Source organism: Aspergillus campestris (genome assembly GCF_002847485.1).
Source record: "Aspergillus campestris IBT 28561 chromosome Unknown P168scaffold_9, whole genome shotgun sequence".
In the NCBI taxonomy this organism is placed as follows: Eukaryota; Fungi; Ascomycota; class Eurotiomycetes; order Eurotiales; family Aspergillaceae; genus Aspergillus; species Aspergillus campestris.
The window spans coordinates 1,021,475-1,036,219 of record NW_020194344.1 but is presented as its reverse complement, the minus strand read 5'-3'; the positions used below and the strand labels follow the sequence as shown (position 1 = coordinate 1,036,219).

General features: G+C 51.1%; 5 protein-coding genes and 1 non-coding gene across 6 annotated transcripts; 2 read left to right on the top strand and 4 right to left on the bottom strand.

Moving 5' to 3' along the window:
• Positions 1 to 415: 415 nt before the first annotated feature.
• P168DRAFT_298425 (glycoside hydrolase family 47 protein) lies at positions 416 to 2,404 on the top strand (the record flags this gene model as incomplete). Its single annotated transcript, XM_024838268.1, has 3 exons — positions 416 to 1,929; positions 2,022 to 2,279; positions 2,365 to 2,404. 3 exons carry the CDS (start codon positions 416 to 418, stop codon positions 2,402 to 2,404), a joined length of 1,812 nt encoding a protein of 603 aa, XP_024691303.1.
• Positions 2,405 to 3,132: 728 nt separating this feature from the next.
• Positions 3,133 to 5,743, bottom strand: P168DRAFT_239504 (uncharacterized protein; the record flags this gene model as incomplete). The annotated part of the gene is made up of 6 exons (XM_024833670.1): positions 3,133 to 3,300; positions 3,362 to 3,642; positions 3,705 to 4,295; positions 4,351 to 4,422; positions 4,481 to 5,491; positions 5,551 to 5,743. The coding sequence occupies 6 exons, from the start codon at positions 5,741 to 5,743 to the stop codon at positions 3,133 to 3,135; spliced, it is 2,316 nt and encodes a 771-aa protein (XP_024691302.1).
• A 3,473-nt stretch (positions 5,744 to 9,216) lies between these two features.
• P168DRAFT_320253 (uncharacterized protein) lies at positions 9,217 to 9,901 on the top strand (the record flags this gene model as incomplete). The annotated part of the gene is made up of 2 exons (XM_024840347.1): positions 9,217 to 9,230; positions 9,304 to 9,901. 2 exons carry the CDS (start codon positions 9,217 to 9,219, stop codon positions 9,899 to 9,901), a joined length of 612 nt encoding a protein of 203 aa, XP_024691301.1.
• Positions 9,902 to 10,134: 233 nt separating this feature from the next.
• Positions 10,135 to 10,207, bottom strand: P168DRAFT_t125. The gene has a single exon. It is a non-coding gene; the product is annotated as a tRNA-Lys (tRNA).
• A 706-nt stretch (positions 10,208 to 10,913) lies between these two features.
• On the bottom strand, positions 10,914 to 12,071 carry P168DRAFT_291847 (uncharacterized protein). The gene has a single exon (XM_024837482.1). It carries the CDS (start codon positions 11,722 to 11,724, stop codon positions 11,116 to 11,118), a length of 609 nt encoding a protein of 202 aa, XP_024691300.1. The 5' UTR covers positions 11,725 to 12,071; the 3' UTR covers positions 10,914 to 11,115.
• Positions 12,072 to 12,621: 550 nt separating this feature from the next.
• Positions 12,622 to 14,317, bottom strand: P168DRAFT_283461 (Zn(II)2Cys6 transcription factor domain-containing protein; the record flags this gene model as incomplete). Its single annotated transcript, XM_024836054.1, has 3 exons — positions 12,622 to 12,683; positions 12,752 to 14,211; positions 14,262 to 14,317. 3 exons carry the CDS (start codon positions 14,315 to 14,317, stop codon positions 12,622 to 12,624), a joined length of 1,578 nt encoding a protein of 525 aa, XP_024691299.1.
• Positions 14,318 to 14,745: the final 428 nt, after the last annotated feature.

Sequence of the window (14,745 nt, the reverse complement as noted above, 5' to 3'; positions counted from 1 at the left end):
GGATGATTCCTGCGCAATTAATGCCGATCATTCCTTTGGGAGCCTTTAGAGTTCCCATACGACATTCCTCGACACCACCAACAGGCGCAGTCAATCGAAGCGCGAGTCTAGATCAGCATGGATCGCCGAGTCTAAAGTACAGTCCGTCTGTTGTTTGGGACCCCACAGTCTTGGTGCGATGGCGTATGCCCCTTGATCAGAGGGAGCTTTTCCTCTGGCCCTGTTTACTTTGTATCCTGACATCTTCGATGTTCTCAAAAATAAGGTGTTACCTCTAGTATAATGCGACCCGACGTTCTTTGATGCTGTCTTTTTTGCCGTGACATTTTTGAGCTGCACTGGCTCATCCCTTCCTTTTACTCCACACTTTGATTTGGAGCTAGTTTTATAATTGAAGATACCCCACTAGCGCACCATGCTTTGCATTCGCAAGAGCTGTGTGCTCCCGACCCTCGTTCTCATTTTCCTTGTATACACCTTCTTATCTTTCCAACCACCGGACGCGGAAACCTCCGCGGACATTGAAACAGCCGACTCCGGCTCTCGTGCTACGGATGAAGAGCCCGCAGCTCACGCCCATCCGGACAACCGGATCCGCTGGACAAAGCATGCAGAGCAATATCCAGTCACATCGTACATTCCTATGCCCACAGAGGCCCCGTCGCCAATCCCGCGCATTCAGCATAACTTCAAGACGGAGTCCTGGTGGACGCGCAGAAAGCGAGTGAAGCGCCAGAAGGCCGTCAAGGTTGCCTTCAAGCACGCGTGGAAAGGATACAAAAAGAATGCGTGGCTGAAAGACGAGGTATCGCCGCTGAGTGGCCTTTACCGGACCTCTTTTGCGGGATGGGCAGCGACATTGGTTGATGCGCTCGATTCGCTGGTCATCATGGGCTTGACGGATGAGCTGGAAGATGCGCTGGAAGGCCTCGAGCAGATTGACTTTACGGTGACTGATGCTGGGGATATCAATGTGTTCGAGACCACCATCCGATACCTGGGGGGCCTCCTATCCGCACACGATCTGACCGAGGGAAAGCACCCGATTCTACTGAAGAAGGCAACGGAAATCGCCGAGATACTATACAGCGCCTTCGACACGCGCAACCGCATGCCCCAGGCCCGGTGGGAATGGACCCGATCCGCCGAGGGTCGTAGCATTGTACCGAGTCGGTACACTGTGCTGGCCGAACTGGGTTCCCTCAATATGGAATTCACCCGCATGACGCAGCTTACCAACGACCCAAAGTACTTTGACGCCACCCAGAGAATCACAGATAATCTGGAAAAAGCACAGAAAGAAACCATCATTCCTGGCCTGTGGCCGATTATGGTAGACGCCCAAGACCTTGTGTATCGCGATCCTCGGTATAGCGTTGGTGCAATGGGCGACTCCACCTACGAGTATCTTCCCAAGGAGCACATGCTCCTCGGGGGGCGCACCGACCAATACCGCAACATGTACGACGCCGCCATGCGGACAATCAACGACCGTCTCCTGTTCCGACCCATGACAAAAGACGGAACGAACGTGCTATTCCCGGGCGACATGCGGGCGTCGTATACCCCCGGCCGGGAAACCCTCGTGCCCCAAGCCGAGCACCTAAAGTGCTACATTGGCGGAATGGTAGGAATCGGCGCAAAGGTGTTCAACCGCCCTGACGAACTGGACATTGCGCGAAAACTCACCGACGGATGCATCTGGGCATACGACAGCATGCCCACGGGCATCATGCCCGAGAATCTATACCTGAGCGTCTGCGAAAGCCGCGACCACTGCCCCTGGGACGAGCAGAAGTGGTACGACGACATCAATCGCCAGCTAGGCGTGACGTCGGACGATCCTCACGCAGAGGCGCGCAAGGACATTCTCAAGCGGGGTCTGCCACCGGGGTGGACCAACATCGGCGACAGCGAATACAAGCTACGGTATGTCTCCCGTTCACACACACACACACACACACACACACACACACACACACACACACCCACAAATTCACATGACTGACGCACGCACACAGACCCGAGGCCATCGAGTCCGTATTCATCATGTACCGGATCACAGGCGACCCAGCACTGCAAAACGCCGCATGGCGCATGTTCAAGAACATCGACAAGATGTGCCGGACGCAGTACGGGCACGCGGTGCTTGACGACGTGCGAAACGTGCACTCAGACCAGCAAGACTACATGGAGAGTTTCTGGCTGGCGGAGACGCTCAAATACTTCTATCTGATATTTTCGGAGCCGGACACAGTCAGCTTGGACGAATATGTCTTGTATGTCTCCCTGTCCCTCCTCTATCTCTCTCTCTCGATCCCCCTTCGCTGTGCAACAAGGATTCATACTGACTAACTAAATTAGCAACACCGAAGCGCATCCCTTCAAGCGACCGACTGTCTAGCTGGTATTGTTGTGTCGTGGTGTAGGCGGTTGCCGTCATGTAAATGTAACATTAATGAACATACCTAATATTATAGAACAACCTTTATCCTATCCATACCGACCATATGCACCTACCTCGAGTTGGCGCCTTCCGTTACGGGAAGTCGAATAGAAATTCTTATTGTGGCCAGTATATTGCTCTATGTGGAAGGTGCGAGCTGTCACGCGCTTACTTAGCTTTGCGCTGGTAGACTGTGAAAGAGGCTTCGGGCTTACTGTCCCTAGTTGCAGTTCTATTCCTGAGTTCCAGTATTGGACTCTATGGGCCTTTGCACCGAGATATACGCTGAAAACATGATAGAAGGGAAGAAGTGTTGTTATATAACCCATATTGAAGCTTAACCCTAACTGATCCATCTAGATACATCGGTATAAGGTATATAGATCACTCCGAAGAAGCGTCAAGACCTTTAGTCAGCGGCCAGACCATCTCGCAGTTACTCGCGGCACCCTCAACCGCTTTCCTTGTGTCGGGGTCGAGCTTGCCAAGATCTGCCGCCGGGATGCTTTTCACATAGTCAGCCAACCGTGTTCGGGCATTTTCAAACCCTTTCTTATACACTCCCTCGAACCACTTCTGGTGCGCTTCCACGAATTTGATATCGGCGGGCTTGTAAACCTCTTTGTCGTCGTCTAGCTTCTTCCTGCTTAGTAGTTAGCGAACTTGTTCTGTGGTTTAGGAGCGAGTCAGCCGCACAAGACTTCTTCGATCCTGCCGATCGTCTTCACCATCCGCTCCCGTATCTTCTTGTGGTTCATGTACATGCAGACAGTGACAGCACGCGAGAGCGAGCAGACCTGCTGGTTCAACTTCTTCTTCTCGAAATCCCCGATCATGTTATTGCCTTGGAACATCTATCTACAGTTAGTGCGATCTTGAGCTTGGGTCACCGTGATGAGCCAAGTCCTGTCTTACGTCGTATTTCATGCTATTCTGGATCTGCGGAACGACGGCCATCAATTGTCGGCTGGTCCATGACGTCGCGATATTCTGCATCAACGCCTCGGAGTAATTGGCCGCATCTTTCGGTGTCGGGGTGTCGATTTTGGCGGTCAATGCGCGACCAAAGGTGTCGACGGCGCCCTTGCACACTTTCCTGTCTTTTTGAACGTCCGCGTCATCTGGTAGCTTAGGGTAGCTCTTGATTACCTCCGCGATGAAGTCGCGGATCCAGTTCCCCTCGTATATATGCTCCGCTGAAAAATTGTCAGCCACTCTGGACTCATGTCAAAAGATTTTATCAATAGGATTGACATACATGCCCATTTCTCCGTCACGACAGCTCGGTCATTATCAGTCGCGTCGTCTGGAAGCGCGTCAATAGTCCATTGTTTAGCGGGACACGTCTCCGACTCAGCCTCCGCGCAGCTCATCCCGGGCTTCATGATAGGAACATTATACCGTTTCTTCTTCAACTTGCTCGGCCCCTGGTAGTTCTGACCCCGTATGGAGAAATCTTGTTTGGTATCACAGTCCAAGTAATAGGGTGCCCTATTGTCGTTCGCGCTTCTTTCATCACGTTTGACGAAAGTCACCGAGCGTTTGGACACGTCGGCCTCTTCATCAGCCTCTTCATCATCCGAGTCATCTCCACCTGGAAGGAATGAATCGATTGGATCGAAAGTGTGTTGTTCGGGAATACAGGCTCCAGGCGACTGTTTACCAAAAGCTAGACACAGCTGTGGGAAGGTATACAGTGCAGGAGTCTCAAAGATGGTGAGGTCAAGGAAGATGTCCTTATCGCCTTTGAGCTCGGTATACCCCTGCAGGCCCAGGCTGGCGCCTAGCTTTGCATCGAGCTTCACGCCGAACGGCTTTTCTGGCTCCGCCTTGCAGAAGCCTTCGACATCTGTGACAATGTTAGCTCGGTGACATGGGAACTGATGGACGTTGCAAGCACTCACTGTATCCTGCAGACGCGGTGACAGTGATATCGGGGACTTTGATCCCAATCTCCACATTGACACCATTCTCATCTATGAGCGATTGGATTAGCCTAATTATCCAGTCAGCACGTTAAGAACGCTGGCTTACCCAAGACTTCGATGCTAGCCGCGACTGCAACCTCGGTGTACAGGTGCGCCGTGGCGTCAATCTGCACGGACACTTCCAGAGGATCGGCCTCAATCTTTGGCTTCCAACCGGAGATGTCAACCTTCTTCTTGCTGGCCAGATCCACCTTGGCAACGGAGTCATCCGGAATCGATGCGGTGATTCCAGTGCTCACGTGGGCGTCTCCGATGATCCTCTCGACTGTGTACCCAGCATTGATCTTGACATTCGGTCCAAACGTGAGTACGCCTGGGACTCGCCAACCGCTCGGCAACGGCAGCTCCAGTAGCGTGAACTCATCACCGGGTGCCGGCAGTCCCTCGAAGTCGACGTCACCGTGGAAATCGAGACTCACGCCGACATGCGCCGAGACCCCGTGCGGAGTTGCCGACACCTCTAGCTTATCGAGACCGCCAAACACGCTGCCCTCAATGTGACCAGCAAACTTCACAGTGCCCTCGGTGCCACAGTCGTCGCAGGTGATTGCGAGGTGAGCGTCCACGTAGGGTGTGTTCAGGGTCCAATTGGCAATCTCGGACGGAAACTTCGAGCTCAGGTCCACGGTAAAGGCCTTGCTCAGGTCGAAGTCCAGCCAGCGTTTGTCCTTGCCAGAATCGCCGAGCATGATGTCCCCAAAGTCCATGGTGTAAGAGTTGGAGATCTTCTGCCAAGTGCTTTCGACGGAGTCGAGCGTGACGGTCGCCGTCTTGTCGTTGAACGCGGCGTTGCTGACCACCCACGGGTTGCGCGCCTTTGGGTCGCCGCATCCTTTCCAGTTAGCGACCACGACGAAGCTTCGCTGGTCGTTGAAGTTGACCCAGCCCCAGGCAATCTTGGCAGCAGCGTAGAAGAGTTTGTTTTTGAACTTGAGGGCCATCTTCTCGCCACAGGTGACCGACTCCAGGACCAGGGCGAGCTTGTCCAGATCGAGGATCTTCTCGTCCTGTTTGGAATAGACAACCATGCTGACGGCAGTGACCATGGTGTTGGCATCTTAGAGTGATGGTCAGCATAGATGGACTATGTCACGTAACCGTAGAGGTCTGATTTACCTTTACCGGATGCCCACATAAACTCTCCGTGGTCTTGCAAAGCCACACTATTGCCAGCATCATCTCTCTTTGCGAAGGCAGCTGTGTCCCAGAGATGACGAGGAACAGGATGAAGATCAATCAAGTCATTTGGTACTGCAGAAACAATGCTGACCAGCCATAGAATGGCAAAAGAAAGTAGGAACCGATTCATGGTGTCTCCCTTCAAGAGGCAATGATGTACACCTGCTTAATCCATATCACCCAATGTCGCCGGGCAACACGGGATTTATAGATTTCCCATTATCCCCGTGAGTCCCTCATTTTCTAGGGTGTGTGCTATCCAGTTTGCAGTCAGCTCTCCACTGACCTCAATTGACGCAGTTCTGGGAAAGCCATCTTCAGAAGGCTGTAAGCCATTGTGCCTGAAATCTTGGTCAATGCCATTGAATACGAAGTCACTCGTCTTCGCTGAGATGGAAATTCTACCCGAAGCATGAAACGCATGATTGCTATTTGTTCAGCTTCCAAGTCCGTACATCCTAATATCTGGAATGCGAGCGCCCAGTGAGGTAGGCAATCTTGCATGCAGGGTCGGTTAGAAGAATCACCAGTAGTATCAGCTACCAAGCGTGTGCCCAGAGCCACTGTTACATCAGGAAGGCTGTTGACCAGTCCGATCCCAAAGTTTCTCGTATTGAAGACGTTCTTGGGCGATGACTAGTTAGGGTTTGGCTTGGCCGTTCGAGCTGAAATTTGAACCCTGAGAGCAATAATACCCCGCTCCTTCGATTCGCATTGGAGTTGGGCATGTCATATCAGAGATTCTTCCACGGAGTGTGAGGCCGCGAAGGTCTAGAAGCTTGGCAGATTGGATGATATGTTGATTGAGCCAGCGTGAAACACATGCCGCCAATGACAGGCACAAAATGTCGGCTGGCTTAGCCTTGCATGCTTTGGATAAACTTTCATCAACTGTAGGTGGGGTCAAACGTTGATCTCGAGGCATACTATGGTCTCAAAAAAAGCCCCGACAATCAGAAGGTAGGAGATCTTGGGTGATGGCTGACAGCCTGTATGGTCTATAAATATCACCATCCCCGCCGCTACTCTCGTGTTGTGCAGGTACCCCCCTGTCGTGGAAGGTGACTGCCCCGCATACCAAGACGGCTTTCTATACAAACCACCAATAATCGGGTTTCCTGGTGCAAGGCTCGCAAATTGAGCCCGGTTTTGGATAGCCTCATTTCCTTCAAATTCGGACCATGCAACGATGCAACCCTCCTTCGAGCAGCCATCCATCTCAGCCTCAATGAACTCAGCGCCATCATCTTTTGGACTCATCAGCCGTTGATGCGTCAGTCGGCTCATTGACCCGTTGGACTTGGATTTACATGTCCCAGTTATTTATCCGCAAGAGATAGAGTGCTTTCGAAATGGTTTCCTAGGGGGCCTTTTGGTCGCGAAGGGTAGGACGTATGCGATCATGAATCTGAGGCCTTGATAACTTTCGCGCCAGCTGATCCTAGTAATGCTCAAGTTGAGGAGGCGCCTTGCATCACAAAGCACCGCAGCTCAACTGGCCCTTGATCGGAACTCTGGCGTTGCTTGTCAATTATTGAGAATAGGCCAGAGGTGTAATGGTTGCGTGCGCTTGTGGTAGAGAAGAAAACCATAAGTCGCTTCGAGCTATTGGTCGGTTGGGGAAAGGAGCTTCATTGATCGCTTTATTTAGTTGCCCTGTCTCGTCGTAACACATGACAACATCCACATGACTCTATAGAGAGTCGTTATTTTGCCTCATTTTCGTTGCTACCGGTGTTCTCCTAGTTTACCCATCGTTCTCGGGATTGACCCGTGCCGACCTCCATAGATTCGCCCTAAGAATGGCAAACAGAAGTGCATATCTCGGATGCAAGCGGGACTAAGGATCCTGGATTCAATGTAGCGTTCATACTTTCAATCTATTCATCAAAATGAGAGCCTCACGCACATGATTAGATGGAGCACCGCAGATGAGGTCACTCTAGCATCTTTAAAGTCACCGTCGAAGACCATCGCGCAGCATGTCAAGTCAATCTCCACAGTTACATGTCACCTTTTTCAGTCTATCGGCAAGAGGAGAACAGAAACACATGGTCCCTTTTGAGCATGGCTGACTTCGACCTAGATCCAGATAACCAGCAGAGTAAAGACTTCCACGAGAACCGGATTCATGGTTTGAAAGACGCAATTGCCTTCATCGGCGAAGCATGACTATCCAGACCGAGAGACAATTTGGACGTGTCTAGCGAATATATCAAAAGATTTATACTTCAACAAATTCTCGACTCTAGACTTAGACGGGCAACTGAGGGGAATCAAGACGATGAAGGTAGACAAAGATAGCGATGCAGAATGGGACGCACTGGTGCCGTCGAGGAAGTACCGTTATAAGAAAGGAAAGAACGATGGGGACAGAAGCCTAAGGCAAAGACAAAGACAGCCACAATGATCGTTTGATGATGTTATACTCGAAAGTCTTCCAATCATTACGAATGGGTCTGATATGATGACTGATTATCTGACTGCTATCAACGCCTTCGTCCGGTGGATGGAGCTCTGCTATTATCTGTGGGTTATATGGCGCGATGTGGCCTACAAGGGCTTTAACAGCGCAGTTGAGGCTACTCTGTCGACAATAGCTATTGGAATACCTCCGGTGTAGTGATTCAGGAATGCAGAATGGCCCCATGTCAGGTACGTTAACCTGATTTGCTCACTCGTGTGTATGCTTATGGTTCCTTTCGGATCTTCGAAGCCATAAGACTTAAGCTCTGCTTGCCGATATTGGCATACGTATAGATCGATATCCGATGATACGACTACCCCAGAGATCGTCTGATATCAACACTTGGCAGGCATTGCTCCGCTCTTGGGAGTTGTTGATGCGGGGGCTTAATCACAATTAGCTACGTGCCACAGGAAGTACCGGCGAAGTGAGGGCCAGCGAGGTCCCGTATCTATGATATCTCGTTCTTGAATTGTCGCATGACTGTTTCTGCTTGGAAGGTATGGTATACAGGTGTTGCTTATTGGGACCTAATGATGATGGGAAGACATGATGAAATTGTGAATGTGTGTAGGTGATTGTAGAAAAGGTAGTGGAGTACGTGGAGGACGACAAGTTCAGGGTAATCGGGTCACCTGACGTGCTTTATACTTCGCTGGGAATTTCAAATCATATCCAACCGTCTTGAAAATCCTCAATGTACTTACTATGATCTTCACAATTACAAAGATCCATTCCAAACATAGTGCACTACCTGTAAAGTGTAGCTTTTGCACAATACTAAGCTTCACAGCGAAATCACCTAGTATACCAGTAAACCATCACGTCCTCTCTGCCCTAGAACAAACGGTGCTTCTTAGGTTTGGTCGGGCCTCTCCGACCCCTGGGCTCTTGTTTGGACGGGCCATCGCCTTTGGTCCAAAGGGTGCGTTTCACGCATGGGCTTTGGTAGCTGACACGAACGATCTTGTCAACCTTGGGGTTTCGCGTCAAAGCCGGAGACTCCCGCCCTGTTCAGAGACTACCTAATAGCAAAAACCATAAGATAGGGTTCAACGCTTGTCACCCTTGGTCCTTCCAGGTCCTAGTTCGTTCGTCATCCAGAGCCAAGCGATTCCCACCAAAACATCATCCCGATGTCACACGACAGGTACTTCCTATACCCTCCAGCACCGGGATTACTCCAAGCCAGTAGACGCAAATAACAGATACCGACCAACTAGGCAACCGAACAGGTCTCCTCCTCGCCCTCCCTCCCCAACCCTCGACTCCGCAATCCTCCAACAAGTAACCACCCCAACAGCCCCAACCGACCTACACGACCTCCTCCTCGAACGCGACGAAGACCTCCTCGACAGTGCCTCCCGCGTCGCCACAGTCCCGGGCCTCGAGCCCCTCCTCACCTACCTCACCCCACGGCTCCCCAACGCTCCCCAAATCGCGCTCCACTCCGCCGCTTACGCCGGAAACGCCCCTCTCTTCCGCTATCTCCTACATCAGTACCCACCGGGACCCCAGCTATCCCTAGGCCTCCGACTTGCTGCTGCCGAAGGCGGCGTGGGGGTCTGGGAGGCGCTGGAGCAGGTATATCCGGGGTGTATCCATGACGGTGTAGGGCATCACGGGGACCTGCTCTGTGTGGCTGTCGATAGAGGAAGTGAGGAGTTGGTGCGGTATCTGGTGGGCAAGGGGATCGATGTCCCTAACAGTGGCTCGTTAGGGCTGTCAGTTTTGCAACTGGCGAGGAGGAGAGGGCTTAGTGACGAGATTGTGGAGCTGTTGGCGAGGCATGGGGCGCGAGACCCCGACGCCAGAGACTGAGCATAGTGGTATGTTCTCGCATGGCGAGAGTTAGTTGCTTTCTGGAGCCTGTGGATAAGAGTATCGAGCAGCAGGTTCACACCCAAGGATATATATGCTCCGGAAAAGGCCCCATTATGAGGGCAGCATCTCCACGATAAGGGAGTGATGCGAACAAAAATGAAACAGTAATATGGCAGACAGAAAGCAAAAACGAAATAAAAAAAAAAAAAAGAAGGAAAGAAAAAGAAAAAAGCCCAACGCGGGGGTCGAACCCGCAACCTTGAGATTAAGAGTCTCACGCTCTGCCGATTGAGCTAGCCAGGCAAGTTGAGGTTGACTTAGAAATCTTCACGGAAAATGAGAGGAAGCTAAAGAGTAGGGCTGCATGGATTTAATTCCATCTACTGTTCTATATTGTTATTGTGTGTAGCATGTCAATAGTCCTCTCCACAGGGATAGTGATTAGTTGGGATAACCCATTTGATCAACTCAATTCCTTCGGAGCTCCAGATCACCCTGTACTAGCGGGTGTATCCTAAGGCAACAGTGGTCAGGCATGAAACATTGGAATTGACGGGATACAGAACCAATGGGATATGGGGCGAAATAGGAACATTCTTTTGCACATGCCGTCTAGTATTTCCTTTTAAATAAGAATGCTGTCAATTTGAAGTTTCGATGTTCAGTGAGTCTGTTCAGAATTTCTGGCCTGATGCGCGGACATCCGAGGCATCTTTCTCCTGGTAATACCTGGAATACTGACCATATAGCTTGAAGCACGGCTGAAAGGGACCAGATATCTGAACGGAGAGTTCACAGACCATGAGTAACAATATCGCTGAGATGTCACACTACATTGCTAGCTCCGTTATGCTGTTGTTTATAAACAAATCATGGGATGTCTACCCCTCATTAACATCGTCAGTAATTAAGGCCCTAATTGCCGCAAGAGCGCATCAAGGAGAGCCAGAATCAATATGCCAACGATATCTTATAGCTTTGGATTAGATTTAAAGTATACTGTATGTAATGACACTATCTTATAACACTATCAAGCCAAATATCATCAATTATCTTTGAATATAACACCGTCAAAACACCTATCAAAAAGGTTCTCGACTCAACGATCCCTCTCTGAAACACCCAATACAAACCACATTACAACCACCAATACCCATCAGCCCTCCAATCCCACTCGATAGGGAAGACCACCCAGAAACCCACACAGCCCACTAACACTGCACCTCCCCATTAGCAAGAAGCCAAACGGGGCCAGAAACCGCATCAGGATCAGGAACGAGACTGTCGAGGTCCTGAAAGGCCTGAGGAACCGGGCCGCCAATATCCGGATTCGCTCCCTCGGACGTGATCTGCGCCGCGTTGATGTTCTGGTTATTGGCGCTCTCGAGATCAAACTGGATCGCCACGCTGCCGGGGAGATTGAAATCGGAGTATAAGGTGCAAGTGCGGTAGCCGGAGTCGACGGCGTCGGCCGTGGAAAACGTCCACGCGTAGCTGGCGCAGGTCCCGGGCATGTCCAGGCACGCTTGGATGCAGTCGCACTCGCTGGCGACTTCGGGGAAGGCGAGGTCGACTTCGCTGACGACGCCGGTGACGTCGAAACCTCGTGTGTAGCGAACGCAGCCTTTGTCTTGGGTTGCTAGCTGGGGGCAAATGCGTTTGATGCCGCTGTTGTTATCATCGTCATCGTCGTCGTCGTCGTCGTGATGGGGATCTCCGTTGTTGTTGCCATTGGGCGGGTCCGCGTTGCCGTTGCCATTCTGAGAGTCCCCGCTGCCGTTACCCTGTACGCTGTCTTCAATGCCATTGCCGTTGGCCATGTCTCCGCTGGATTCACCATTCGCGGCATCTCCACTGTCATCGCCGTTCTGGGTGCTTCCACTATCCTCGACGCCCTGGCCGGAGCCGTCGCGGATTTTCAGGGCGTTGCTGAGAGTGCCCAGAGCAAGAAGGGAAACGACAGACACGAACGAAAAACGCATTTTGTGTTAGATGAGTTTATTCCTTTTATCAGTTATGGATTTGCTGAATGGAATTTGGGAGGTCTGGTTTGCCGCGACTGAGGATTGATGGGGTCTATAAAGAGTCCAGAGCCATGATCTAATATGCTGACTATTTCCATCCATTGCATCTGTATGACCACACGAGTTGAATTTTTCGCCTTCGATATTGTGTGAGAATTGAAGAGCATTGCCTGAGAGACAAATTCTCAATTACATCATATACAATGTCCCTGATGGTGGTGGCGCCGTGCAAAGTACGCCTATGATGTACGTGGTTAAGAATCTAAAAAAAGAAAACGCTGATGACCACTCGATCTCGATGACTCGGATGCTGTTGATTGTCAAGAAACAAATAAAGTGCTTACGAAAATAGCAGGATCCAGTCATTGACAGGATGGCGCATTTGAGGTGGATAAGATATAGCCTCCTGAACTTTAATGTACACATATCTTAGCCACTCTGCAAATTTAGGTCAGTATTTGATGCACAATCAGAAGCTTGTTATCGTTTAACCAGTAATATTCTGGTCTTTTCGAGCTTTGTGTCATTGTCCAGTTGTGTCATTGTCCAGTCTATTGAAAGCTAATCTGATGTACAACAGTACTTGCTATACCAATGCCTGGTGTATAGAAATGTTCTTGGCTCTAAAAATAGTGGTACAGAGTGAAATGCCCTGTCAAAACTCACCTGATCCTCCTCAAGTCCACTCATCTCTTAGTCACACCTCGTGGGCATGGTAGGTTTCAACTTGAAAGTGCCAGACCATATCTCCTGGACTGTGCCATGGTCCACTGTCCACTTCATGACAACCAATCTACCGTTTCCACCGAACAAGACAACTCACGCCTGGACCAGTCCGACCAGAGCCACAGCTGAACCCGAGTCTCGCTGGCTCCCCAATTGTCCCAGACCTGGTAATGTACAATTCTGTTCCGCTCCCCCGGCACTCGGTGCTTCACCGGTAGATCTCGTAGCTCAGCTTCCTCAACCCGAATAAAGAATTTACCGAGCCGGACCGACCGCCTCCAATCCCACACACTCTCTTTCCGGGGATTATCCGACATGATACGGAGTGCTTCCCGTCGCAGCAACGGGTCCCGGCATTTAGTGGCGGTCAATTGCAAGGCGCGCAAAACACCCGGCTCAGGACAAAAGGGTCTCATTTCAGAGACGCTATTTTGAGCCGACCGTTCAAGATGCAATAAATTCTTGGCCATGCGGACAATATTCTCAAAATATGAACCATACCTGTCGTACTCCATCTCGTCCATTGCAGTGGTGGAAAGAGTCCACAGGATGGCGAAGTGGTGGTCGATGCGCAGTGCAAGCACAGAGCGTTGGTCAGCGGCTTTGCCCTGTCTTGTTTGCAAGAACCGGTTGAACGTGTCTGACCACGCCGCGTACAGTGACTGGTGAGTCATCAGCTCATGCTGAGACTGAAGAAACCCTTGATCGTGCTCTCGCATGTTTGGATGAAGTAGCAGGGGCTGTAGGTTCGTGTTCGGCGAAGCGATCATCGTCTTGTTCATCAGCTTGGTCAGAATTCGCCGCGACTGGGTGATATCGCTGAAGGAGCGCGGGATATGCACTTCTTCGCTCCCCACCACCGATGGCCATGTTCTGTGTCCGAACATCGCGAGATCCATGTGTAACCGGGAAAAGTGATCCCATAGCTCGAGGTCAAGGACGGGGAGATTGCCTGGGCCCCTATGGGCACTCTGGTCCTGCCACATGAGCTGTAGTCCAGCGTCGACGTGGTCGAGGGCTTGTTGGTGGTTGGAGTGGAGCATCTCCAGGCATGCGAACAGACAGCAGTTCACCAGGGTGAGGTTTGGCTGGCTGGTGTGCGTTCTCTGTGCCGTAGACAGGTGGCCATCGACCAGAACGCGAATAGCCCTGTTGTACTGCTGCAGAATGAATTCCTCTTCGCTGCCCTGGGATCCTGCAATGCCAATATACCGCCGATGGGCGGCAGCGACAGCCGTGATGGCATGGCGGACAGCGGGCTCAGTGTGACTGAGCTGTGGGAGAAGATGGCCCCACAGCTCTGAGACGAAAAACCCCGAAAAGACGGGCGAGGTCAGTGTGCAGAAGGTGTGTACGTACTCCCTCTCTTCGGGGGTGCCTTGGTAGACGGCGATCCGGTTGTCGGGGTTGGGAGGAACACGGTGTTGGTAGGCCTCCAGGACATTCTCGTGCAGCTGTTTTTGGGTGAGGCCGGGGTTGTATCCGTCACATTTGCGGCCGGTACTGACGCATTGTCCGCAGGCTGGTCTGTCTTCGTCGCACCTGACGTGGCGAGCTCTACCGATGTTAGTTGATGGTTGTCAGGAGAATTGGGTTGAAGAACGTACTTGCAGGTGCTGCACCCGTTACGAGATTTGGGCCTTCCGGCTCTTCGATGCTGCATTATACCTGTGGATGTCTGTCTAGACCAGTTAAGACAAATCCGTCGTCCTCAACAGAGAATTGCTGTTGTTGAATGAGTATTCTGGATAGAGAGGACGAGGTATATATAAATATTCGAGTCATCACAACATCACTAGGCTGAATGGATGTAAATGACTATTTACTTCTGGCACTGTCATCATTGGCCGTTGATGCCTGAGATATTGTACGTGGTGACAAATAAGAAGCCTGAGACACAATGCTACAGGCATCAGTTCAGCTGAAGATAGATAGATGCAAACAGGACAGATCGGCCAATGTTGCCATCTAGGGTTTCTAGAATCGTCGCTAAGTCTAGGCTGTTATGACCGTTAGTCAAGTTGTTACTTACTTCATGTTCAGTTGAGAGACCAGGAACGTCATTGAACACTCACTCTTCAAGTGCCCAAA